At 33.5% G+C, this 26967-nt stretch overlaps 1 protein-coding gene across 1 annotated transcript in view; it reads left to right on the top strand.

Moving 5' to 3' along the window:
• The window catches only part of LOC129742912 (roundabout homolog 1-like), a 473757-nt gene that overhangs the window by 324176 nt on the left and 122614 nt on the right, over positions 1-26967 (top strand). Inside the window, exons 4-5 of the mRNA XM_055734853.1 lie at positions 5515-5698; positions 26452-26721. Of these exons, the coding sequence (XP_055590828.1) occupies positions 5515-5698; positions 26452-26721 (454 nt within the window). The remainder of the gene's footprint in view (positions 1-5514; positions 5699-26451; positions 26722-26967) is intronic.

Genomic DNA, 26967 nt, shown 5'->3' with positions numbered 1-26967 from the left:
GGAACGAAACGCAGGGGCGCACCGAGCGAGGTGGTTAAACCAAGTGGAGCGTGATCTGGCGAAAGCGGGATGCCCGAGAAGTTGAAGAACGGTTCCAATGGACCGAGTGTATTGAAGGAATATTGTTCATCTAGTTATGTAGTGAGACGGAACTCCATTTTAATAAATAAATGGTTCGTTGACCGGATCCACCCGTGGGAAATTGATGGATGAAACAAAAAGATTTCCATTCGCTGATCTCGAATCAAACCCACATAATGTTAGGAAATTAACATCAATACTGACTGTAATTTTACCCGTCAACTTGTCCACCAGTCTTTGTCCCACGTCTTCGATATGCATCGTTTTGAAGAACGCAGCTGAGGCTTGGATTCCTTGCTATCCAGCTTTTCTCGCTTCATACTCGGCACGTGGTACGACGCATCTACTCCAAACCGCTGAATGTTTTCGAGATCGTGATGGCACCACAGAAGCGCTTGACCAGATTCCAGGTTATTCCGTTCAGCCACCCCGTTTTGCTGTGAGGTGTGAGGTGCTGTGAGCTGTACGATGATACTTTTCTGTCTCGGGAAAGTCTTGAACTTTTTTCCGAGGTATTCACCGCCTTGGTCGGATCGCATATTTTTGGATTTCTTCCAGAACTGTGAAGTGACCAGCTTGACGTATTCCTTCCAGTCTTGAAAATTTCGTCTATCATTTACCTGACATCAGTAGACATAGAGAAAACATCTCAGTCACCCAGATATTTTTCGCAGTTCATGATAAATAAACAAAGAGTGCGTTCATGAAATCCACACCCTGCAACGTTCGACAATATTTTTTTCAGTTCCTTCCACACTCATTCGTTAATCGCCCTCACTGAAAATGAACACTTTATTTTATCATTGTCATAGTGATCCAAGTGAAAGGGATAGAAGGAAAAAATCATTCTTGGAAATGTCACCTGTCTGAAATTTTCTTATAACTCAGACTACGAGGTCGAAAAAAATTTTAGTGTTTAGTTTTTTAAACCCGTATGGCAGTTTCAAAGGACAACCCAAGTATTTTGCAACCGGTAGCAGCAACAATTACGGTGCCATTCAGTGGGCCAACACATAACTTGTCTCAGGATCAGGACAACAAACAGTCAGCAGGTGAAACCTTTTTGTTTTTTCAATTATTTTCGTGAATGATTTTTTTTTGTTCCGTAGATTTCTTCTTTTAATTATGGTAGGATGTAACGAGTTCTGTTGGTACTCGAAAGCGAAAGTTGCTCAAAACGATTTAATAGCAACCGGAAGGAAGTTGCTCGCCAAAAGGTATTAAATCTCGGAGCAAGGTAACGTCAGCTTTACATACGATACTTCTTAATTCGTTTCATGTCGATGTAAGTATGCAGATATCTTTTACTAGAAATAATCATTAATTTGTTTCATAATTCTTGCAGAATTATTTTACAACTTGGAGCCATCAATTGCGTTATAAAAATAAGTTACTTAACCTGAAACAGTGAATGGTCAGATCAAATTAGTGCGAGAGAAAATCGCAATAAAAGTAGGAATTTGTTTTTCTTCTTAATCAAGTTTTGGCTAAGGTAATGAAGTTAAGCAAAATATGTGATTAAAATAACTAAAGTAAAACAATGTCCGTGTTAATATTTTCCCCGATTTTTCAATAAATAATAATAATAGTCATATGCCTGAGTTTTTTCAATTTTTCAAAGAATTTTTCTGGTTATATACTGTAGAAAGAGCATAAGTAAAACGTTAAACTTTATTGAGCATATCCAACAAACTGTTAGCAAAGCGACCTCTTCGAATGAAACGAGTGTAACTTAATCGGTTTCTTTTGTCTAAGTCTTGATTTTTAATTGAGTAGATCACTTACTCATATACGACATATGGATTCGAAATTGAATGTCGAAAGCTGGAAAATTTCAATTTAACTATTTATTTAAATATTTTTTCCATTAGACAAACATCAAACAAACAGAAGAAAATTGTTTCGCCCATCTGCTACATGGACATTTTGAGCTTGCGCTTCGGATTCGGACTTGAGATTTGGATTAAGATGTGGACTTTAAAAATGGGCTTAGGTCTGGAACATAAATTTCATGAATTTCAGACTTGTGCTTGTCATCATTTCATTTCCTTTGCCTGAGGTACGATCAAAGCCCATCATAATGTTGCTGGATTCCAATTTTGCTGTTGTGTTATTTCCGATAAATAATGCTGAATCTGGCGGGCGATGGCTCGTGTGGCATATTTTCTTTGCCAAATCCAATTGCTGCCTAAAACGATGTCATACCTGATAACTGAAAGTTAAGGATTCCCCAGCTGTAGTTCTTAAGGGTTAGAGGAACTGCTGCCGGTTCGATGTGCTTTGAATTGAGGCCTTCGTTAACAACGTTCAATGTGTCTCACACGGTGAGGTCAGTTTCTGGAACCAACTGTATTTCTCAGCCAAGGTCTTCACGAGGCAGCAAAACCCCCATCGAGTTGGGTTGCACGAATTAATGATAGTTTACACGATTTAAGGATCACATTGTACATACGTGCACAGGCGGTTGATGAATTTCGGCCTAAAGCAAGGCCGATCATTCGTTACGCGATCACCGTTCGTTTTCAATTGCTTGAAGCAATTTTTTCACATCAAAGTTGAATTTTCGAAAATTTCAAAGAAAAAATTGATAGTTGAAAATCGAAATTTAAATTTTCACTGATTTCTGAAATGAACTGAGAAAGGCACAAATGAACTTTCAAAAAAGGGAAAACAAATTTGACAATGATAGTTGAACTCTGTCGGTGCACGTTCATTGGTAATGATATCGACAAAGAAAATACCAAAATAAACAAGATAATGAACCATCGGTCAAATCAAAGAAGGCATAATTGAGAAAAGGAAGACAGAAGTTTTCAACAAGATATTTTGAATGGGAGAAATTTTGTTTTCATTGTCAATGTGTCCTTTCGAATTTTTTCAACACTGATTCCTTCAGCTTCTCAAGCCTTTCCGATTTTTCACATAGCAAATAAAAGCCTGTATGTTTGCTGTGATTGTCGATGAACGTGATGAAGTACCGCCTTTCGCCTGTGTTTTTTTTTCGTATCGGCCCACACATGTCAGTATGCACATGTTCCATGACATTACCTTCGGGAATGGTACCCTGTGCATCTCTCCTTCAATGTACCAGAACAACTGCTACGCTTCACGATAACTACTTCAGTCCTCATCTGCATTTTCAACACCACGTCAAAGTCTCGGTGGCCAAAACACCTAAGCTATCCAAGCACGCCATCTCTATTTGTTGTTGTCAGGGATATGCGCTCTTTCGGTTGACACAGAATTTCAACAGACTGCGTCGTTGCACACATCATCTCACATCTCATGATTTTGGCAAAACTTCCATCGAAAACGACGACAAATTCGATTTCGTTTCAGGATCATACAGTGCACATTCGATTGGCATTTCACGCTCTTGACCAGAACCATCGATGGCATTGATCCGTCCAGCACCACGGTCTTTCGAACGAACCCCCTCTGCTTTTTCTAGCCACACGTTTTCAGTGACTTCTTCGTTCAACTCTTCTAAGAACTCCCTTTTTTGTTGGTTGTTAATTTAGGTAGAAAATCACATTAACGAATCGCATTCCAAGGCACAGCGAGCCACCGCATCCCCACAGTATACTACTCTGGGTTCATGGGCGCAATTGGTCGACTCTAGATACCTTGACCCCTACGGCATTAAGACCACCTGGGGCCTCTGGTCCTTATTCCTATCCGAACCTGCAATTAAGGCTATACCCGTGATGGGACCACCGCGCTTCTGCACTCATCGGATTATTCGGGTCAACTCAAAACTCCAGCATATATACCCTACCTCTTATTCCGATTAAAGACTAAGGACATCTTCTCTGACGACTTGAGGTCCGACTTTTGGTTACTATGACTATCGTGTGCTCCGTCTCTATTCCAGTCCACTGCTAGAGACCATTGACCTCTCCTCTAACAACTCGAGGTCTTGATTCCGTTTGGTTTGACTCGAGGCCCTCTCCTTTTTGCCGTTCGTGTGGCGATCGAGAGCAGCTCCTCCTGGACATGCGCCTGTCAGAGAACACGTCCGGAACTTTACGGAACTACTCTCATGATTCCCGGCAAAAAGGTCATCCTACACCGACACGAGTGACCCGACCCGTTGACGACTTGACCGAGAGTGTTCTGCGGTGTTAATACCATTTCCCCTAAAAGTTCGACTGCGGAGAAGGTGTTGTTTTGTCCCGTAGCTTTAGTTGTAAGGGACTCATTTATGCAGATACTCCGCGGGGTAAGAGGTATCCTTCACTACGTTAGCGACGCACTCCACTCAGATGCTCCCCGACGAAGAACTCCCTGTAGTTGGAAATGCGACATGAGGCTCCGGAATCTGAGGCTGAGGAATCCACTTAGCTACCGCATTCATTGAGAAACGTGTATTGACTGTTGTTGTCTTGCTGCGTTACGTTGTTTGCCTAATGTTGCTTTGTAACCGCTTGCTCGAAATTTTTCACATGCCGCCTTTTGGAAGCTTTATTTCTTACAGAAGTAACACCGGTCCTCTTCAGCCTTCAAATGCGCATACAGAACTGATTTGGATTTGTTCTCGCCAAGTTAATCAAAAAGTCGTCGATTAATTTACCCTTTACTACGTCTAGGGTTAAATTGGTTTCCGGTCGAGCTTCCAATGCAATGACCAAGGTCGGGTATTCCTCCGACAGAGTGCTGAGCAAAAATGCAACCCGTCATTGGCCGCCCAGGATCTTCTCCGGTTGCAAATTTGCGAAGATTTACGTCATTTGATACACTTTTATGCTGGAAATGCAACCTATCGCTTTGTTAGACTACCGTTTGGGTTGAGCAATGCACCCGATATCTTTCAGGAGTTTAAGACGTGTGTCGAAATGTAGAGGTAGTTTACTGACTTGGGAAAATATTGAGAAGAATATCCTACTAGTTCTAGTGGAAAGCAATTGGCGACCATGGAAAATCACCACAATTCCTCTTGACGAGGAAATTTTCAAGAGCCGTCCACGCTGCTGCCGCTGATTATGCCTTCCTAATGTGGAGCAACTGGTTGTCTTCCACGGCCAATCCATCAATTGATGCTAGCTTTTTGATGAGCATGCTTTTTGAATCCGTTTCAGTCGTTTAGTTGCTCTCCTTGGCTGAAACCATTAGAAAGTCATTTTCCACCTGAAGGCATCAATCTGGTGGGTGCCGAATTAAAAAAAAATTAGAAAAATCATCCCATACAAATTTGGGCCAGTCCATTATACAGTTTTCAAACTTTGTGTTCAATAGTTGATTAAGATTGTTTCTATAATTTCAAACTTGGAACAAAGTGTGCTGCTTCAGGCGTATTAATTCTTTATTGAAACCTTCTGTATGGAAGGTTTTGCTGTTGATCCATAAAGCTTTTGATCCTTTTCAGCAAGGGTGATTTCATATATCTTGTGAACTACGTTTTCATAATTCATTTTTGCTTTTATATTTTTCCAGGATGACGTCCAGATGGAGCTGAACGATTACCGGGTCAGCAAGGACCTAGCCCGGATACGAATAGTTGACGGTGGAAATCTGCTGATCAGCGACGTAAGGTCGGCAGATTCGGGTCGCTACCAGTGTGTGGCCCAAAACATGGTTGGCTCCCGGGAAAGCACCTACGCTAAGCTGATTGTTCAAAGTAAGCCGTTGTTGTGTTTCCTCTTAAATAGGGAAATTCTACTTTGCCTAAATTTAGCAAACCTATCGCTAATTGAATTCAAGAGCCATTAATCAAATTTTAAATCCGGTCCCAAATCGACCCAACAAGTCTACCCCGGTTTTAAAAACTTCGCCAATCAGTAAATCATTTTCCCGAATCCATGAACCGTTAATTGGAAGACCATATATCATCACACTTTAGGACCACCCGTTTCCCTCCAGTAATAATAATAATAATCAAGCGACAGACTTGTGAAACTTGCGTGCCAGCCAGCACACAGGATATCGCAAAACTTTCCTAACTTGCATAATTCATGGCCACCAAACAGAGAGAGAGAGAAATAATAAATATGAATAACGACGAGCTTGCCCATTCGCTAATTTGCGTGCCTTCATCCCGGCTTTCGTCCCAAGTCGTCGATCCGTTTTAATTAGTTAGCCTTGTTAGCGCATTCGGGAAAGTAGGTACTACGTGATTCCGAAAATCCAGTTGAAGTTTATGGGGAAGGTTCCCCTTTAAAGAAAGAGAAAAAAAAATTACGAAGAACGGGTTCGTTTTCCACTTGTTAGCTTCATTAGCGCGCCTTTGGAAAGACAAGAATTTCATCGGATCAAAGTCAATAAATCGCCAAACGGACGCTAAATGCGCCGCACGAAATCGAATTCTTCGACACCTGACTCGAGAGTTCAGGCCATTCATATTTGTTTCCAATCACCGTTGCGGTCGCGTGCGCGATCTATCCGATAATTAGCATATCAAACTGAATTATCATCTCCGCAGCTACAGTGATTGGTTTAGGTTCTGGGTCGAATTTAGGAGAAGTCAATTTTCTAGCAAAAAAATACAACAAAATTTGATTATTTTTTTGTTAGTATGAATTATTAATTAAGCTATAAAATAGTGAATATTGGTGATAAATAATATTTTGAAAAAAGTTCTCAAGGAAATTTTTTAAAATAATATTAAAAAATACAATGAATTCAACTGATCAAAAACGTTGTTAAAAATATTTATCACTTTGGCAAGAGACTTCAAATATCAAATGTAATTTTTTCTATTTTTAAGGACTGCCACCATACTCAAATTCCATCTGAAAAAAAAATGGATTTCTTAGACACAAATCACGTGAAAACATGAAAATGACAAATATAACCGTAACAGCTTAAGTTTGGTTATCCGAAAACATCCAACATTATTTTATGCAAACACAACTTGATGAATTTCCGTATCAAATTTGGAACTCAACTCGTTTTCGAAATAAGTGGATGATCAATTGTGCTAAAAACCGTCTTCACTTTGAAAAGTTATTAGCAGAAACCCCTCCAACCTCTCAAAAAGCCAACCTCACATACAATATCAGCAACAATAAAAATGTGACCTGAAGTGTAGGGGAGAATGAGGATACTAGATTCCTTCGCTGTATCTCGAAACAGGAATATCTTACAAATTTCTAGAAAAACGTGCCAAATAGAACAAAACAACAATGCTGTTATCTAGACAAATTTAAAAGAATTTTTTTTCGAATTATTGAACTTTGTCTGAAAAATTTAACAAATATGATTTGAGTATCTTTTTTATCACTTTAAAATGTTTCCAACATAAAAATATTATAGTATAAATTTTTTTCCAATATGTCAATCGTTAGAGTTCAATAATTATGAACTTTATAGTGTCATATCTTCAAAGCAATCTTCAATTCTTTTTTAGAAAAAGTTTTTCAAAATGTATTTTATGAGTTTACTTGATCCCTTGAGTCCAAAAAGTCCAATTTTTATCTGAATGGATCATGATTCATACTTACAAACTGTAAAATACAAACTTATATGGCAAAAAATAGTCTACCGAGCTTTTATCTCTAGATTTAGCCTAATTTTACCAAAGGTCAGGGTACCCTGAATTAAGTATCATGTCTCCTTTTGTAAACGATCAAATCTCTCTTCACATAAAAAATATCTCAATATTTTTCGTCTCACGAAAAAGCTTCTAGTACATCGGGTTCTAACTTTTGGAGCATATAAACTTAAATTACACGCTTTTAAAAATGCAAATGACGGTGAATTGCTTTTTTCCAAAAAGACATGATGAAAATAAGAAAACGGGATGAAGTATCTCCCTTTTCCCCTAAAGTTCGGATTTTTTTTTATGACATGTTCAAACAAACTTACCTTATTACTTTAACGTGACAAAACGGTTTGTTTGTAGTTTTTTTTTAATAATTTTTATTTTTTTAAAATTTGGACCAGAAATCCATTCTATTCAACATTGGAATTTAGTAATTTGAAAAAACTTCAGGGCTGCCATATTTTTTGTTTTGAAAATGTTTATAGTCATGAATGTAAAAAGTTGTTTTACAACAATATCGATTCATACAAATAATTCTTTCGAAATATAAGAAAGAATTGGCCTGGGTTTTTCTGCATGGCTTCACTGTTCTTCATACGTGAACATTGTGATTATTGTTTTAAAATTTCCTAAGAACTTCTGTGAAAGTTTTAAAGTTTTTTTTATCTTGATTGTGTAATTTGAATTTGTGTTGAAACCTACTTTGATTCTTAAAAAATTTGAATATCAGAATCTGATTTGTAATTCTTCTATTGAAATTTGAAAACTCAATGCTTGTTATTTTGAAATATGTTAAAAATATCCAGAATAATTTTTCTTAAAACAACTAATTTCATTTAATTTATAGCAAACACACATAAAAGTATATCTGTTTACAGAATGAAGTCGCAAATGTGAACTCAAATTTTAGGTTAGTTTTTATCTGTTTTATTTTTTCTAATATTCGCACTTTTTCGAGGTAGAAAGAACTTAAGAAATGATTTTAACTATTTTTAACTAATTTGAAGGAGCTAGATCCAAGTATCTAATTAGTTTTCTTCTATTATCTCTCATTCTAATGGTGAATTTTAAAAAAATAATCATTTTACACATTTGTGTATTTTAATAATAGAAAAAACTGAAGAATATTAAAATTATTTTCATCCAAATTTTTTAAAGCAATCTTTATTCTGAATAAGAGGTTTTGAGTCAGTATTTTAGAAAGGCCAGAAAACGAATGTGAATGAAAATTTAAAAATAAACTATAATATTAAGCTTCGGACATAAAAATCAATGCACAGATATAGAAAACCAAAAAAAAAAAGAAATTCCAGATTTCATAACAGATTAAATCCGAATTCCGTAAAAAAATAAATCAGGTCAGAAATTAACTATGATTGAAATTATATTCCATGAAGATTTGAAATGTGAATTAAGAAAAATTTATTTAAACTTAAGAGAAATTATTCAAAACACATAGATATTGAATAAATTTATTCTGAAAAACATGAAAGTATTTAATTTTATTTCAATAGTGCAGTGATCAAAGTCATAGATGATAGTCAATTTTATATTCAAATTCTTTGAGTTATCGATATAAATGGCTTAAAAAGTTCATGTTTGATTAAAGTTTTCGATAACAACTTTGTTATCGACAAAAACATGTTTAGTTCATCATAACTGACGATTTGCAGGTTTAGCAATGGGTAATTTTTAAGATGCTTAAAAACGAAACTGATAAAAATAAAAAAAAGCAATTCCAAGGTGTGAAGTAAATTTTGGGACTACCAAGCAAATACTAATTTAAAAACAATGCACATAAAAATGTTCACTTAAAGTTTCTATGTAGAATCGTTTTTCGAACAAAGAGTAATTAAAAAACCCGATTTAATACACTTAACAGTGGATTGGAGCCTTTCTAACAGAGTGTAAGTTATATTTGGAAATATATAAAATAATATAGAATACACATGATAGATTCCTTCCCTCTGCATCATATAAGTATGATTTCAGATATTCAAACACGAAAAATTCCGATCTCAATATAAAAAAATGATGCATAGTACGTTTTTTGGGGTAAAGCGAACTGGTATGTAAGGAGTTCATTTTATGTATGGAAAGAATGGTATTTAAACAGTTGAATTTCCTAGACTTATAACACGCTGAAATGGTGCCGTGGTAGCAACCAGAACTTTCACGATGCTGGTCACGGTTCGAATCTTACTGTTTTTTTATGCTTTTTTTACTGAATAAGTAAAACCAACTACAATATTGATGGATAGCCGTGACGCGTGGCCTAGCATGATACCTTTTTTAGAGCTCAACCATGCATAAAAGAAAAAATTCTCACAAAAGGAGGGGAAAGTAATATGACTATTAAATGATTAATCTCATTCTGGAAACTAAATCTGAAATCTTATTCTGATTCTAAAGTTTGAATTTTGAGTTACAACACTTAGTCTAATATTTGAATATAATTTCCAATTTCAAATTCCAGGTTGATCTTTAATCCGAATTCTTAATCAGAATTCTAAATCTGAATTCTCAATCTGAATTCTGAATCTGAACTCAGAATTTGAATTATGAATCTGAATTCTGAATTCAAATTCAGAATTAAGATTTTAGAATTAAGAATTTAGAATTCAAATTCAGAATTCAGAATTCAGAATTCTGAATTCTGGATTCTGAATTCTGAATTCAAAATTCAAAATTCTGAGTTTTGAATTTTGAATTTTGAATTCCTAATTTGAATTCTGAATCTAAATTCTAAATCTGTATTCTGTATCTGAATTCTGTATCTGAATCTGGAATCTGGATTCTAAATCTGAATCTGAATTCTAATTCTGGGTTCTGAATCTGATAAAGATGGATAGAAAAATGAAGAGAAAAGAGCAAAAGAACATTTTTGCAAGGAAAACTTATAAACGCACACCATACTTTACCCCGCAACATCAATCATTATAAATTTTCAATTCCGATATTCTTTCTCCAAGAATCTAAATTTTCACCGATATGCTGAAAATAAATTTACAAAAATCTGAATTCTGAATCTGAATTCTAAATCTTAATTCTGATGGTGAATTCTGAATTTGAATTCTGAATCTGAATTCTGAATCTGAATCTAAATTCTGAATCTGAATTCCGAATCTGAATTCTGAATCTGAATTCTGAATCTGAATTCTGAATCTGAATTCTGAATCTGAATTCTGAATCTGAATTCTGAATCTGAATTCTGAATCTGAATTCTGAATCTGAATTCTGAATCTGAATTCTGAATCTGAATTCTGAATCTGAATTCTGAATCTGAATTCTGAATCTGAATTCTGAATCTGAATTCTGAATCTGAATTCTGAATCTGAATTCTGAATCTGAATTCTGAATCTGAATTCTGAATCACGCGTTTGTTAAAATTGAAATTCCTTTCATCCAAAATTTTTTTTTATGCTTTCGGATTTTACAACTTTTAGTAGTATGGTTTTACCCCTAAACGTATGCAGCACCCTTTATTTCAGAAAAATTATGAAAAAAAGTTTTCTCAATACAAAATCGTGTTTTCATGCGGGTAGAAAAGTGAGGAAAAAATTTACGTATGATGAAAAAAGTGAAAGAACATTTTTGCAAGGAAAACTTATTAATGTACACCATTCTTTACTTCGCAACATCTTCATCAATTTTAAATTCTGATATTCTTTCTCCATGAATCTAAATTTTTCACTAATATGCCGAAAATACATTTACAAAAATTGAATTCTGAATCAAAATCCTGAATCTGAAATCTAAATCTGAATTCTGAATCTACATTATTTTGAATCTGAATTCTGAATCTAAATTTTGAATCTGAATCTGAACTCTGAATTTGAATTCTGAATCTAAATTCTGAATTTGAATTCTGAATCTAAATTCTGAATCTGAATTCTGAATCTGAACTCTGAATCTGAATTCTGAATCTCAATCTGAATTCTGACTCTGAATTTTGAATCTGAATTCTGACTCTGAATTCTGAATCTGAATTCTGAATCTGAATTCTGAATCTGAATTCTGAATCTGAATTCTGAATCTGAATTCTGAATCTGAATTCTGAATCTGAATTCTGAATCTGAATTCTGAATCTGAATTCTGAATCTGAATTCTGAATCTGAATTCTGAATCTGAATTCTGAATCTGAATTCTGAATCTGAATTCTGAATCTGAATTCTGAATCTGAATTCTGAATCTGAATTCTGAATCTGAATTCTGAATTCTGAATCTGAATCTGAATTCTGAATCTGAATTCTGAATCTGAATTCTGAATCTGAATTCTGAATCTGAATTCTGAATCTGAATTCTGAATCTGAATTCTGAATCTGAATTCTGAATCTGAATTCTGAATTCTGAATCTGAATTCTGAAACTGAATTCTGAATCGGAATTCTGAATCGGAATTCTGAATCTGAATTCTGAATCTGAATTGTGAATCTGAATTCTGAATCTGAATTCTGAATCTGAATTCTGAATCTGAATCTGAATTCTGAATCTGAATTCTGAATCTGAATTCTGAAACTGAATTCTGAATCTGAATTCTGAATCTGAATTCTGAATCTGAATTCTGAATCTGAATTCTGAATCTGAATTCTGAATCTGAATTCTGAATCTGAATTCTGAATCTGAATTCTGAATCTGAATTCTGAATCTGAATTCTGAATCTGAATTCTGAATCTGAATTCTGAATCTGAATTCTGAATCTGAATCTGAATTCTGAATCTGAATTCTGAATCTGAATTCTGTAAATTTATTTTTCGGCATATCGGTGAAAACCTTTTCACCGATATGCCGAAAAATAAATTTACAAAATTAATTAACGGTGGTTAACTTCTCTCAAAAGAATCTGAATTCTGAATCTGAATTCTGAATCTGAATTCTGTAAATTTATTTTTCGGCATATCGGTGAAAAGTAGTTATGAAATTGATAAAGATGGATAGAGAAGTGAGAAGAAAATTAACAGATGTTGAAGAGAGCGAAAGAGCATTTTTGCGAGGAAACTTATTAACGTACACCATACTTTACCCTGCAACATTTCATTATTTAGGAGAAGTAGTACCGGGATAGAGGTGGCACTACCTTAACCTATACAATGAAATCTGGTTGGTCCGAAGTCTACATGTGGTGAACACGTATACTCCGGACTACTTTTCACCGATATGCCGAAAAATAAATTTACAAAATTAATTAACGGTGGTTAACTTATCTTAAGAATCTGAATTCTGAATCTGAATTCTGAATCTGAATTCTGTATCTGAATTCTGAATCTGAATTCTGAATCTGAATTCTGAATCTGAATTCTGAATCTGAATTCTGAATCTGAATTCTGAATCTGAATTCTGAATCTGAATTCTGAATCTGAATTCTGAATTCTGAATCTGAATTCTAAATCTGAATTCTGAATCTGAATTCTGAATCTGAATTCTGAATCTGAATTCTGAATCTGAATTCTGAATCTGAATTCTGAATCTGAATTCTGAATTCTGAATCTGAATTCTAAATCTGAATTCTGAATCTGAATTCTGAATCTGAATTCTGAATCTGAATTCTGAATCTGAATTCTGAATCTGAATTCTGAATCTGAATCTGAATTCTGAATCTGAATTCTGAATCTGAATTCTGAATCTGAATTCTGAATCTGAATTCTGAATCTGAATTCTGAATCTGAATTCTGAATCTGAATTCTGAATCTGAATTCTGAATCTGAATTCTGAATCTGAATTCTGAATCTGAATTCTGAATCTGAATTCTGAATCTGAATTCTGAATCTGAATTCTGAATCTGAATTCTGAATCTGAATTCTGAATCTGAATTCTGAATTCTGAATCTGAATTCTGAATCTGAATTCTGAATCTGAATTCTGAATCTGAATTCTGAATCTGAATTCTGAATCTGAATTCTGAATCTGAATTCTGAATTCTGAATCTGAATTCTAAATCTGAATTCTGAATCTGAATTCTGAATCTGAATTCTGAATCTGAATTCTGAATCTGAATTCTGAATCTGAATTCTGAATCTGAATTCTGAATCTGAATTCTGAATCTGAATTCTGAATCTGAATTCTGAATCTGAATTCTGAATCTGAATTCTGAATCTGAATTCTGAATCTGAATTCTGAATCTGAATTCTGAATCTGAATTCTGAATCTGAATTCTGAATCTGAATTCTGAATCTGAATTCTGAATCTGAATTCTGAATCTGAATTCTGAATCTGAATTCTGAATCTGAATTCTGAATCTGAATTCTGAATCTGAATTCTGAATCTGAATTCTGAATCTGAATTCTGAATCTGAATTCTTAATTCTGAATCTGAATTCTGAATCTGAATTCTGAATCTGAATTCTGAATCTGAATTCTGAATCTGAATTCTGAATCTGAATCCTGAATCTGAATTCTGAATCTGAATTCTGAATCTGAATTCTGAATCTGAATTCTGAATCTGAATTCTGAATCTGAATTCTGAATCTGAATATGAGTTCTGAATCTGAATTTTGAATTCTGAATTCTGAATCCTGAATCCTGATTCCTAAACCTGTATTCTGAATTTGAAAACTGAATCTGAATTCTGCATCTGAAATTGAATCTAAATTATGTATAAGTATGTAGAAATGAAAAAAAAAACATAAATTCATTCTTCAACACGGGTAAAAAAACGAGGGTCATAAAATCTTCATATAAATTCCCCCCCAACGCAGTTTTCTGTACGGCTCTGCATTTTGTTGACACCCGGCATGGCTATTGACACTATAATTTCATATATGAAATTATAGTGTCTATAGGCATGGCGGACTCTGAAGGAAACGCCCATCCGCCATTTGCTGCATTGAAAAGCAAGAAGTGTAAGATATAAACACTGTTGCCGTATTTGCCCCAGCAGACTGAGAAACTGCCCAGACCACGGTGCGTCTTAGTAATGCCTTTTAGCTATTTGAGTTTGAGCCGCTCTCTATTAAGCGTGCCGATGGTTTATTGGATAGCGTTAGCGATTTGGGATCTGAAGGTTTTTGGTTCGATTCCCGAGTCGATAAATTTTAATTTTTTATTTGATTATCTCCAATTTATAAATGTTTGCTGGTGCTGCTGCTTCGAGGCGCCACTAGCAACTTTTTTTATGCCATAATAAGTATGATATGTATTTGGTAAAGAAAACGGTTTCAACTATTTTGTTTTTTCCCGTTTTTGAAAGGGTTGTGTAGAAAAAAAAATGCATTCTTTTGAGACTAAAATCATTTTAATTATGCAGCCCAGTTTCGCAAAAACGTTCTTGACATTTTTAAAATGGCACATACAAATCTACGGACATCAACAGAACTCGTCGAGCTGAGTCGATAGGTACCTATAAAGGTATGTCTAAGACCCATAATTAATGATCTCTCAAATCGACCGATAACCAAACCTTTCTGTTAGAAAGGCAAAAATGATGCATAGTACGTTTTTTGGGGAAAAGCGAACTGGTATGTAAGGAGTTCATTTTATGTATGGAAAGAATGGTATTTAAACAGTTGAATTTCCTAGACTTATAACACGCTGAAATGGTGCCGTGGTAGCAACCAGAACTTTCACGATGCTGGTCACGGTTCGAATCTTACTGTTTTTTTATGCTTTTTTTACTGAATAAGTAAAACCAACTACAATATTGATGGATAGCCGTGACGCGTGGCCTAGCATGATACCTTTTTTAGAGCTCAACCATGCATAAAAGAAAAAATTCTCACAAAAGGAGGGGAAAGTAATATGACTATTAAATGATTAATCTCATTCTGGAAACTAAATCTGAAATCTTATTCTGATTCTAAAGTTTGAATTTTGAGTTACAACACTTAGTCTAATATTTGAATATAATTTCCAATTTCAAATTCCAGGTTGATCTTTAATCCGAATTCTTAATCAGAATTCTAAATCTGAATTCTGAATCTGAACTCAGAATTTGAATTATGAATCTGAATTCTGAATTCAAATTCAGAATTAAGATTTTAGAATTAAGAATTTAGAATTCAAATTCAGAATTCAGAATTCAGAATTCTGAATTCTGAATTCAAAATTCAAAATTCTGAGTTTTGAATTTTGAATTTTGAATTCCTAATTTGAATTCTGAATCTGAATTCTAAATCTGTATTCTGTATCTGAATTCTGTATCTGAATCTGGAATCTGGATTCTAAATCTGAATCTGAATTCTAATTCTGGGTTCTGAATCTGATAAAGATGGATAGAAAAATGAAGAGAAAAGAGCAAAAGAACATTTTTGCAAGGAAAACTTATAAACGCACACCATACTTTACCCCGCAACATCAATCATTATAAATTTTCAATTCCGATATTCTTTCTCCAAGAATCTAAATTTTCACCGATATGCTGAAAATAAATTTACAAAAATCTGAATTCTGAATCTGAATTCTAAATCTTAATTCTGATTGTGAATTCTGAATTTGAATTCTGAATCTGAATTCTGAATTCTGAATCTGAATTCTGAATCTGAATTCTGAATATGAATTCTGAATCTGAATTCTGAATTTGAATCTGAATTCTGAATCTGAATTCTGAATCTGAATTCTGAATCTGAATTCTGAATCTGAATTCTGAATCTGAATTCTGAATATGAATTCTGAATCTGAATTCTGAATCTGAATCTGAATTCTGAATCTGAATTCTGAATCTGAATTCTGAATCTCAATTCTGAATCTGAATTCTGAATCTGAATTCTGAATCTGAATTCTGAATCTGAATTCTGAATCTGAATTCTGAATCTGAATTCTGAATCTGAATTCTGAATCTGAATTCTGAATCTGAATTCTGAATCTGAATTCTGAATCTGAATTCTGAATCTGAATTCTGAATCTGAATTCTAAATCTGAATTCTGAATCTGAATTCTGAATCTGAATTCTGAATCTGAATTCTGAATCACGCGTTTGTTAAAATTGAAATTCCTTTCATCCAAAATTTTTTTTTATGATTTCGGATTTTACAACTTTTAGTAGTATGGTTTTACCCCTAAACGTATGAAAACCTTTTCACCGATATGCCGAAAAATAAATTTACAAAATTAATTAACGGTGGTTAACTTCTCTCAAAAGAAGCTGAATTCTGAATCTGAATTCTGAATCTGAATTCTGAATCTGAATTCTGAATCTGAATTCTGAATCTGAATTCTGAATCTGAATTCTGAATCTGAATTCTGAATCTGAATTCTGAATCTGAATTCTGAATCTGAATTCTGAATCTGAATTCTGAATCTGAATTCTGAATCTGAATTCTGAATCTGAATTCTGAATCTGAATTCTGAATCTGAATTCTGAATCTGAATTCTGAATCTGAATTCTGAATCTGAATTCTGAATCTGAATTCTGAATCTGAATTCAAGGTGATTTTTCGGCTTTCAGTCTATTCAAATAGCAAAAACGACTATTTATTTAACGTTCCAACGTTTCAATCCATATAGGATCGTCATCAGGGACTGTAATGTTTATTGTGTGTTAACAAAATATCAAAAAATCTTCACGAAATTAACTGATTCTTACCTAAAATGTGTCGTATTTCTTGTCAGGTTTGATTCGGCTGATCGGGTAAAGCTGTCATTTGTGTCTGTTACAATATTTTGTGATTAATTTGTGATTCTAGTGTTTTGTAGTGTTGTCTGACTTACTGTGAAAAAATCCGTACTTCCTCCTTTTTTCTGGATTAAATTTCCGCAGCATCGATTTTCCACAGTCACTACTTTTCACTTTTTGTTTTGCTTTGATCTGTTATTACTAGTCCGTGCTATTGTTTTCTGAATGTTGTTGGATTTGTGTTTCTGTGTTGGTAGTTTTATGTTTTTGGTTTATTTTTCGTATGTGTTGGATGGTTTTAAAAATGTTTGCGTATGATGTATGTATGTTTTCGGTGTCTTTTTTTAGGTTTATTGCATGTTTTGTTGTTTTAATGTGGCAACTCTCCAGTATTAACAATTTGTTTTCGTTGTCACATCTGTCGATGATATCCGCTTTATCGATGTCGAACAGATGATCCATAGCTATTTCATGTTCCAGTAAGGCTGTTTGTTGGCGAAGTTGTTGAATTGCATAATCCTGTTTCGTGTATCCGATGTTCCATAATCGCTTGAGTTCATTTGTTTGGGTCCTGTGCTGTGAAATCCGTTGTTTTAGTTTCCTCGTAGTGCATCCAATGTAGCATGCTTCGCAGTTTTCCGTTTCTTGTGTTTCCTCCTCTTTCCAATGTCCTTTGCAATTTATCCTGTAAATTACATTTGTTTGTTCGTCCCGTGGTGTTTTGTCTTTTATTATCGGGAAAAGGCATCCAATAGTCTTTGCTTGTTTACTTGCTGTTCGTATATCTGCGTATTCCGAACGCAATGTTTTTGTTATGTTTGCGCTTAGACCATCAATATTTGTGAGCGAGCGTGAAATTTTATTTTCTTCTGCTACCATAGCTGTTTGGATGTCACTTTTTTCGTTGAGACGATTGATAATCCCATTGATTAAACCGATTGGGTAATCATTCAGTCTCAAGTTGGTGCGAATAATTTCGTGGATTTCATTGTTGTTTGCTCGGGATGAAAACAATGAAACACGTTTTGCAAAGGCGGTTGCGACGTTTAACTTTTGATGGAGTGGATGGAAAGAGTAGAAATTCAAAAAGCGGCCAGACGCGATCGGTTTCATGTACCAATCGGTGGTGATTTTTCCTTCTTCATTTCGGTGCAACATCATGTCTAAAAATGGCAAACTTCTGTCTTTTTCAACCTCAACGGTTTCAAAGCAAAACAAAAAGTGAAAAGTAGTGACTGTGGAAAATCGATGCTGCGGAAATTTAATCCAGAAAAAAGGAGGAAGTACGGATTTTTTCACAGTAAGTCAGACAACACTACAAAACACTAGAATCACAAATTAATCACAAAATATTGTAACAGACACAAATGACAGCTTTACCCGATCAGCCGAATCAAACCTGACAAGAAATACGACACATTTTAGGTAAGAATCAGTTAATTTCGTGAAGATTTTTTGATATTTTGTTAACACACAATAAACATTACAGTCCCTGATGACGATCCTATATGGATTGAAACGTTGGAACGTTAAATAAATAGTCGTTTTTGCTATTTGAATAGACTGAAAGCCGAAAAATCACCTTAAATTAAAGTAACAGTCGTCAAAAAACATCGTGAATCTGAATTCTGAATTCTGAATCTGAATTCTAAATCTGAATTCTGAATCTGAATTCTGAATCTGAATTCTGAATCTGAATTCTGAATCTGAATTCTGAATTTGAATTCTGAATCTGAATTCTGAATCTGAATTCTGAATTCTGAATCTGAATTCTGAATTCTGAATCTGAATTCTAAATCTGAATTCTGAATCTGAATTCTGAATCTGAATTCTGAATCTGAATTCTGAATCTGAATTCTGAATCTGAATTCTGAATCTGAATTCTGAATCTGAATCTGAATTCTGAATCTGAATTCTGAATCTGAATTCTGAATCTGAATCTGAATTCTGAATCTGAATTCTGAATCTGAATTCTGAATCTGAATTCTGAATCTGAATTCTGAATCTGAATTCTGAATCTGAATTCTGAATCTGAATTCTGAATCTGAATTCTGAATCTGAATTCTGAATCTGAATTCTGAATCTGAATTCTGAATCTGAATTCTGAATCTGAATTCTGAATCTGAATTCTGAATCTGAATTCTGAATCTGAATTCTGAATCTGAATTCTGAATCTGAATTCTGAATCTGAATTCTGAATCTGAATTCTGAATCTGAATTCTGAATCTGAATTCTGAATCTGAATTCTGAATTCTGAATCTGAATTCTGAATCTGAATTCTGAATCTGAATTCTGAATCTGAATTCTGAATCTGAATTCTGAATCTGAATCCTGAATCTGAATTCTGAATCTGAATTCTGAATCTGAATTCTGAATCTGAATTCTGAATCTGAATTCTGAATCTGAATTCTGAATCTGAATTCTGAATCTGAATATGAGTTCTGAATCTGAATTTTGAATTCTGAATTCTGAATCCTGAATTCTGATTCCTAAACCTGTATTCTGAATTTGAAAACTGAATCTGAATTCTGCATCTGAAATTGAATCTAAATTATGTATGAGTATGTAGAAATGAAAAAAAAAAACATAAATTCATTCTTCAACACGGGTAAAAAAACGAGGGTCATAAAATCTTCATATAAATTCCCCCCCAACGCAGTTTTCTGTACGGCTCTGCATTTTGTTGACACCCGGCATGGCTATAGACACTATAATTTCATATATGAAATTATAGTGTCTATAGGCATGGCGGACTCTGAAGGAAACGCCCATCCGCCATTTGCTGCATTGAAAAGCAAGAAGTGTAAGATATAAACACTGTTGCCGTATTTGCCCCAGCAGACTGAGAAACTGCCCAGACCACGGTGCGTCTTAGTAATGCCTTTTAGCTATTTGAGTTTGAGCCGCTCTCTATTAAGCGTGCCGATGGTTTATTGGATAGCGTTTGCGATTTGGGATCTGAAGGTTTTTGGTTCGATTCCCGAGTCGATAAATTTTAATTTTTTATTTGATTATCTCCAATTTATAAATGATTGCTGGTGCTGCTGCTTCGAGGCGCCACTAGCAACTTTTTTTATGCCATAATAAGTATGATATGTATTTGGTAAAGAAAACGGTTTCAACTATTTTGTTTTTTTCCCGTTTTTGAAAGGGTTGTGTAGAAAAAAAAATGCATTCTTTTGAGACTAAAATCATTTTAATTGTGCAGCCCAGTTTCGCAAAAACGTTCTTGACATTTTTAAAATGGCACATACAAATCTACGGACATCAACAGAACTCGTCGAGCTGAGTCGATAGGTACCTATAAAGGTATGTCTAAGACCCATAATTAATGATCTCTCAAATCGACCGATAACCAAACCTTTCTGTTAGAAAGGCAAAAACATGATTGAGTCTTGAAAGATCATTCAAAACAATAAAAATTAGTGAAACGTTTAAAAAATTCATGAACATAAAAATCTACATGAGAGTTAAAATTCTTCTGATTTTGAGCTTATTTATTGAAATTCTTTATTCAATTCAGAAAAAATATTTTGATGGTGATGATGAAGATAAATAATCTAAACATGTTAAATTCTTCAACTTTTTCGAAGTTCTGAAAAACAAATTTTTGGCATTACTGAAGAAAGATTAAAAAAAGCTTTTGTTTCAATAAACAAATTCGTGTAAGTCTACAAAACGATTTGATTTCTGCTTATAAACATATCTCAAATTTAATTTTGTTGATACTTACTGAAAATAATTTAAAAATTATTTATTTTACGGAATTTGAAAAACGAACCCAATAGATAATATCTCTAGTCCCAGATGTAAAAATAAATAGCCGTCTTTAAGAAGAATGATTAATCTTTGTTTATTTTTTGATGTTATGTTCTAAAGTTTTGCCAGTCTTGAACAATTTTACCTATTTTCAAAAGTTTTTGGGCACAAAAGTTTATCAAAATTAGCCCATTAATTTTTTATCTTCAAAAACCATGCGAATTGTTAGGCCTTGTGACTTTTAAAAACACGTTCGGAGAGGAACGCTTTTTTTAATTTTCAATTTGATTGGTAATGAAGTAAAGTTGCCAGTTTTTTTAGCACGTATCCGGGCCAGTAAAATCCAGGAAATTTGATATAAAAACCCGGCAAAACCTGGCAAAACCTGGCGATCCGAGCAAATTTTGTTAAAACCCAGAAATAACTCAACTAAAAGCAAAAATACATTTCATGATCATTTTTATAGAACTTGCGAACAAAAAGGCATGGCATTTAAGGCATACATAAAAAAAAATATAACAAAATATGTTGTTTTTTTTATATGCCAAATGAAGAGAATAAATTCGGGCCAAACTCTTCAATGAAATCAGGATAACTGGGTCGGGACTGTTCATAAATTTCGTGTTAAATATCCGGGCAAACCTGGATAGAACCGGGCTCTGGTAACCTTATAATAAAAAAATGGATATAATTGTTAAAATACTCTTCTCAATAAATACCATTTCTAAAGACGAAGTAGGGTTTTTGTGTGTTAGGATTTAAGATTCAGTACAAAAGGTTAATAATTTGCCGAACGAAATTGATAATTGAACATAAGTTTCAATTCTTGATCGTCTTGTAGTTTGGTAAAATGAAATGTTCAAAAACTAGAGTGATGAAAGATGAAATTCTGCCGGGCGGTGATACAATTTTCTGACATGTTTATAAATACGTATTTTCAAATACCTTTTGGTTTCAAGTAATTTCTTCGGTAAATTTATTTCTTGAACAGATATATTTACTTGCAAAAAATGATTAAAAGTTATGTCGTGTAACTTAGTAACAATTTTCATGAGGAGGGTTGGACCCCTAAAGCCCTCCCCTTCCCTTTCGCAAGGCCTCAAACTTGTGTAATCAGCGCTTCAAAATCAAATTATCATTCTAAATCACAAGCTTTTCACTCGTAATAAACTTAAAATAATTTTTCAAAATTTATTATTCAAGAAAGGGACGTTAATTTACCCTTAAAATGTAGAGCATCAATTTTGTGGACTCAAATGCCTTCCAGACTTTATTTTTTTCAGCTATTTAAATGAAATAAACGTATTTCTAAGTAACTTTCAAATGTGGCTTAAATCTAAGTCATCTCATCTTCAGAGCAATATTTGGAAGTTGAAAAATTGATGTTTTCTAGGGATCATAAATTCAGATTTTCTAATTGTTCTCTTGATAGTCTTTTCCTAATGTCCTCGGTTGGAATTGTTAAACAGGCTTAAATTTTGAAAGTATTACATTAAAAAACCTGATTCGTCACCCCCATGATGCATTTTCATCAGACGTCATCTTTAAAGTTGTAATGTATAAAATGACAGCTTAAGGTTCAACTTTGACATTCAAAATTAGGAAACAGTTCGAAATTTGAATACACATAAAAAAATAGTTACGAAATCGATGGACCTAGAAATTTTTTTTTCATAAATTTTAAATTAAAGTTTAAATTCCGGAAAGGATTTTATTTTTATAGTTTTGATTGACAATGCAAAAATTTAATGTTTCCTTTTTTACGTGGATTTTATCAATGATATAGAATGGTAGAAAAAAAAATTACTTTTAAAATGAAATTTTCTCAAAAATTATTAAAATAAATTTAAATTTTTGAAATATTTTGTTAAAAGACGTCAAGACCTCCAACCTTCGGTTTCGATTTTTTTGGGATTTTAACCCTCCAAAGCCGTTCGGGTCAATATGACCCGAAGCGCATATTTCAAACATCTTTATCATCATTCCAATATACTGATCAACTGGTAGTTTTGACATACCAAGTATGTTCTATGAAAATAATGATCAAATTAACGCCAAAAAACTAAAATTTGAGTTTTCAAATTCGGTTCATTGAGAAATGAAGTACAGCTAAGCAAAGCCAAAACTGGATGTCGTTTTTTTAAAGTAAGACTTTTTTCTACCGGAAGATCTGTCATAGCGGTAAAAACTTTCATTGGACCCCAACATATCTATACATTGTCGGATAGATGGATTTTTGACAATTTCAAACATCAATGAAATAATTAAATACAGAAAAGCTGTCAGAAGTTATGAGTATTTTAAAAATAAAATTGATTTTTCGGACTTTTAACTTTCTGAACCAGTTTCTGAAAACCTGGTAATACATTTCGACTTTATTTTGAAATGTTGAGTAATTAGAATAAATTACCTACACAATGAATATAATATGATCAAAATCGGTTAACATTTACAGCCAGGAGAACGAAATCAAATTAGAACGCATATTTCCCCGAAACGGATATTTAGCGAACGGCTTTGGAAGGTTAAGTAAAGTTCCCCACAGACCTTAGATTCAAATTTTTTATCTAATATTAGGCAAACCGAATCGTGTGTCAACTTGAAATTAACATCATTTGAACTCTCAATTTATTTTGAATATAAATAAATTGTAGTAATAAATTAATACAAGATTCAAATTTACTATTTTGAACTGAATTCTTTGTACCACAGACATGGTATCCCAAGTAATATTTCAAAAATTCCTAGTATCAACGTCTCATCAATTTTTCTAACAAAAAGCTCGAAAAATTAGTTTTCTTATTCGATACAATTTTAAAGACGAGATTTTTTCTCTTTGAAATGCTTGTTAAATTTGTAAAATTAATTTTACTTAGAAAATTCTTACTTAAATTTATATTCAGGATTTTACTGGTCTGAAAAGCTTTGTTTTTTAATTGTTAACATTATCACAAAGCACCAATTAAAAATATTTATGATCATATTTTTCCTTTAAAAAGGTTTCTATCCTTCTTATTTCGCCAAACATGTAATTGTAAATGCCATTGTAAACATGTTTTATAAAGAAGAAAATATTTAGTTGTCTCACTCATAGTTCTGGCAAAGATATTTCATGCATTTTCCATGACTTTTTTTAAGGAAAAAGTTTTTAAAAAAAATTCTCAGTTTTGCAACTGTATAGATTTTTAATGGGAGGCTAGAGATATCAACAGCCCTTTTTTTAAATTCCTCGGAAATCTCAAAAGTTTTTGGAAAAAGCTTTTTAATTTTAAAAATATAGACACAGCTAGCCAAAACTTTGGGATCACCCCCTCAAGAACAAAATTTTTTTTGATAGGCCATATTTCAGCCATCTTATTACATATTGGAATTGCATATTGAAATTCATTCAAGAGATCGAGAGTAAAAATTTCATTGCATGTTTTTGACAGAATGTGAGTATTGAGTTTATATGATTCAAATTTACCTTAAAGCTGGGACATTTCTCTAAAATCGAACTTCAAATTCAAACCCGATCCTCTCAGGGTGGGAAGGACCGAATTTCAAAATTCGAATCCTTTTTTCAAACTCATTGAAAAACATTTGTTTAGTTTTGCGAAAAATTTGCAATGTACTTAAATAATATAAAATAGCTACTTAAGTCAACGTCCAAAATTTTGGGATTATCCGTAGTGATGTGTAACGGCCAAAAGTTTGGGTTCAGTCTTAAACATGCATTTTTATTTCACGTGCATCTCTGTTATCAAACAACGTATTGTTTATCTGGTAAACTGTTTGGAAGCTAATGAGATGAACTTGCTTTATAAATATTTAGTTCAAATATTTTTGAAGACAAACTTCTTTTGAACTTTAGCCAATATTTCATAATTTTCTGATGATTTTTACCAAATAGTCTGACCGTGGAAAAAATATGCAAATTTGTTTTGACCATAGCTTTGATGTCTTACAAGTTACAATATTTGAACAAGGCAAAACAAAACAGACAGGAATTGGAATTTTCAACACAGATGGTAAATCGGTGTCAACTTTTCCCCGACATCAAAAATATTAAAATCTTTAAAAAAAAAAATAAATTATTAAAAAACTTAAATCATGCATTTTAAAATAATGATAATTCTAGGAATTCAAGTAGTAAAAAAATTTCCAACTACATATCGAAAATATTTTTACAATTTCATGTTGAATAGGTTGTGTCGAGTAACAACTTTTTTTGAATTTCAAAAACCCTGTTATCCAAAAAGTTTTCTTTTAAGTCAAAAGGGATGACATTTTTGTATGGAAAAAAGGCAAAAATTTGTTCATAAAAAGGGTATTTTGGTTTTTTCAACCTTGTGTTCTCACACAATACAAATGGAATTCCAACTACCGAAAAAATTTCTGTCTTCAACTCTGCCCAAATTGACAAAGCAGTAGGAGAAGCTAGAAAAAAGTTATAGCGTCCCCATCTGAGGTTTTTATTGTTTATGAAAAGAATCTAGCAACGCTGACAGATTTTCTGTCCAATTTTCGGAAAAAAACATTATTTTAACAAGAAAGATTTTTGTTTTTGAGTCTTGACATGTTGAAATGCAATGATCTACATATCTATTTGATTCGCGAAAATTAAATGAGGGTTAAAAGAAATTTGGAATCATCATATGCAGTGGTTTCGTAAAAAATCAACTAAAATTAGTTGGAGCTGTCTTTTTTTTCTTGCAATGAATTCTTTTAATCTTATTTTAGATAGAATTTGAGCATTTCCAATCGTGCAGCTTGTGGGGCTCGTAAACATGAATGTCATTTTTTAAAGGAGTGAACCGTGTCTGAGGCCTTCGACACCATTTGAATCAGCAGCTATATTCCTTCCTGTTATGGTTCAGAAATTAAAATTACAAATAAAATAAATATTCCAAAACCGTTAAAATCAAAATTTAAATATCAGTAATCACTTTTTCGGATCAAGTCTAGTGAACCATTTTGCGCTCTTCTGAGAAGAGGGAACGCGAATTAGTTGTGAATTAAAATGTGAGAAAATAAAATATAATGTCCGTAGCCAAGAATTCTCTCGCTACTCCTACGGCTTTGCCGTGGGTTACTAAATCTCATTTTTAAAAGCTGCAAAATTCTGTCGTTCGTTTTAATCAAAAATAAAAAATATTAGAGTACAGGGTTTTTGAAATTCCTAAAAAGTAACAATTCGACACACTCTAGTATATAACTAGTATTCAAATTGGTAGAAATAATGTGGAAAATTCCTATAGTTTGCAAAATTGATGAAATTGCTTAAAAAAATAGGTTGCAAAACATTTTGGGGCCCAAAGACTAGATCCGACTCTTCTCAAGTTATTAAAAGCGCTCTGCGTGTGTGCGTCGTCGTGATGTCACGTTTTTTGGATCGATTTATCAAACCCCACTCGTTTCGAATTATGATTAATGGCCGATTATGTTGATTTGCGTTCACTAGGTGGCAATTGGAGCGAAATTTTCGCTTAGCCGGAATTGTTTATTTGAATAATTTGTGTACGGCGATGCTCAAAACTATCAACAGTTTTTTGTAGTTAAAAAAAAAATCATAATTAATGTTATTTAATTTTTTTTTCATTTTTAGTCAAACCATTCTTCATGGCCAAACCGATGGACGTCACAATACTGGAAGGGCAACGAGCCCAATTTCAGTGTGCCGTCAGTGGGGATCCTTTTCCCCAGGTTCTGTGGAGCAAAGAGAACGGACACATTCCGGTGGGCCGGGCGGAAATTTTGGAAGTCGATCGAACCCTGGTCATTCGAAACGTCACACTGGATGATCGGGGCCAGTACATCTGCGAAGCTCACAACGGAGTCGGACAGATCAGTGCCCGGGCCAATCTGACTGTCAATTGTAAGTATTTTTTCTAATAACTTTTTACAGAGGTCTTTAATCCGCTACCGGTATTGCTAAATCCTCTATCAAATTGTGCTTGAATCAGCACAAAACCCTCACTTTTCTATCAAAAACGCTGGAACACATTTAACCTGCCACCCGCTTAAGGAATCTAAAACATCCACGGTTGTTAATCGCGCTTAAATATTAAACAGGCCATAAATAGCACGGTATATGGCACACTTTTATTGCGTTTTCCGAACC

Source organism: Uranotaenia lowii, chromosome 2, assembly GCF_029784155.1.
Source record: "Uranotaenia lowii strain MFRU-FL chromosome 2, ASM2978415v1, whole genome shotgun sequence".
Lineage (NCBI taxonomy): Eukaryota > Metazoa > Arthropoda > Insecta > Diptera > Culicidae > Uranotaenia > Uranotaenia lowii.
This window is presented reverse-complemented; position numbering and strand designations above follow the sequence as displayed.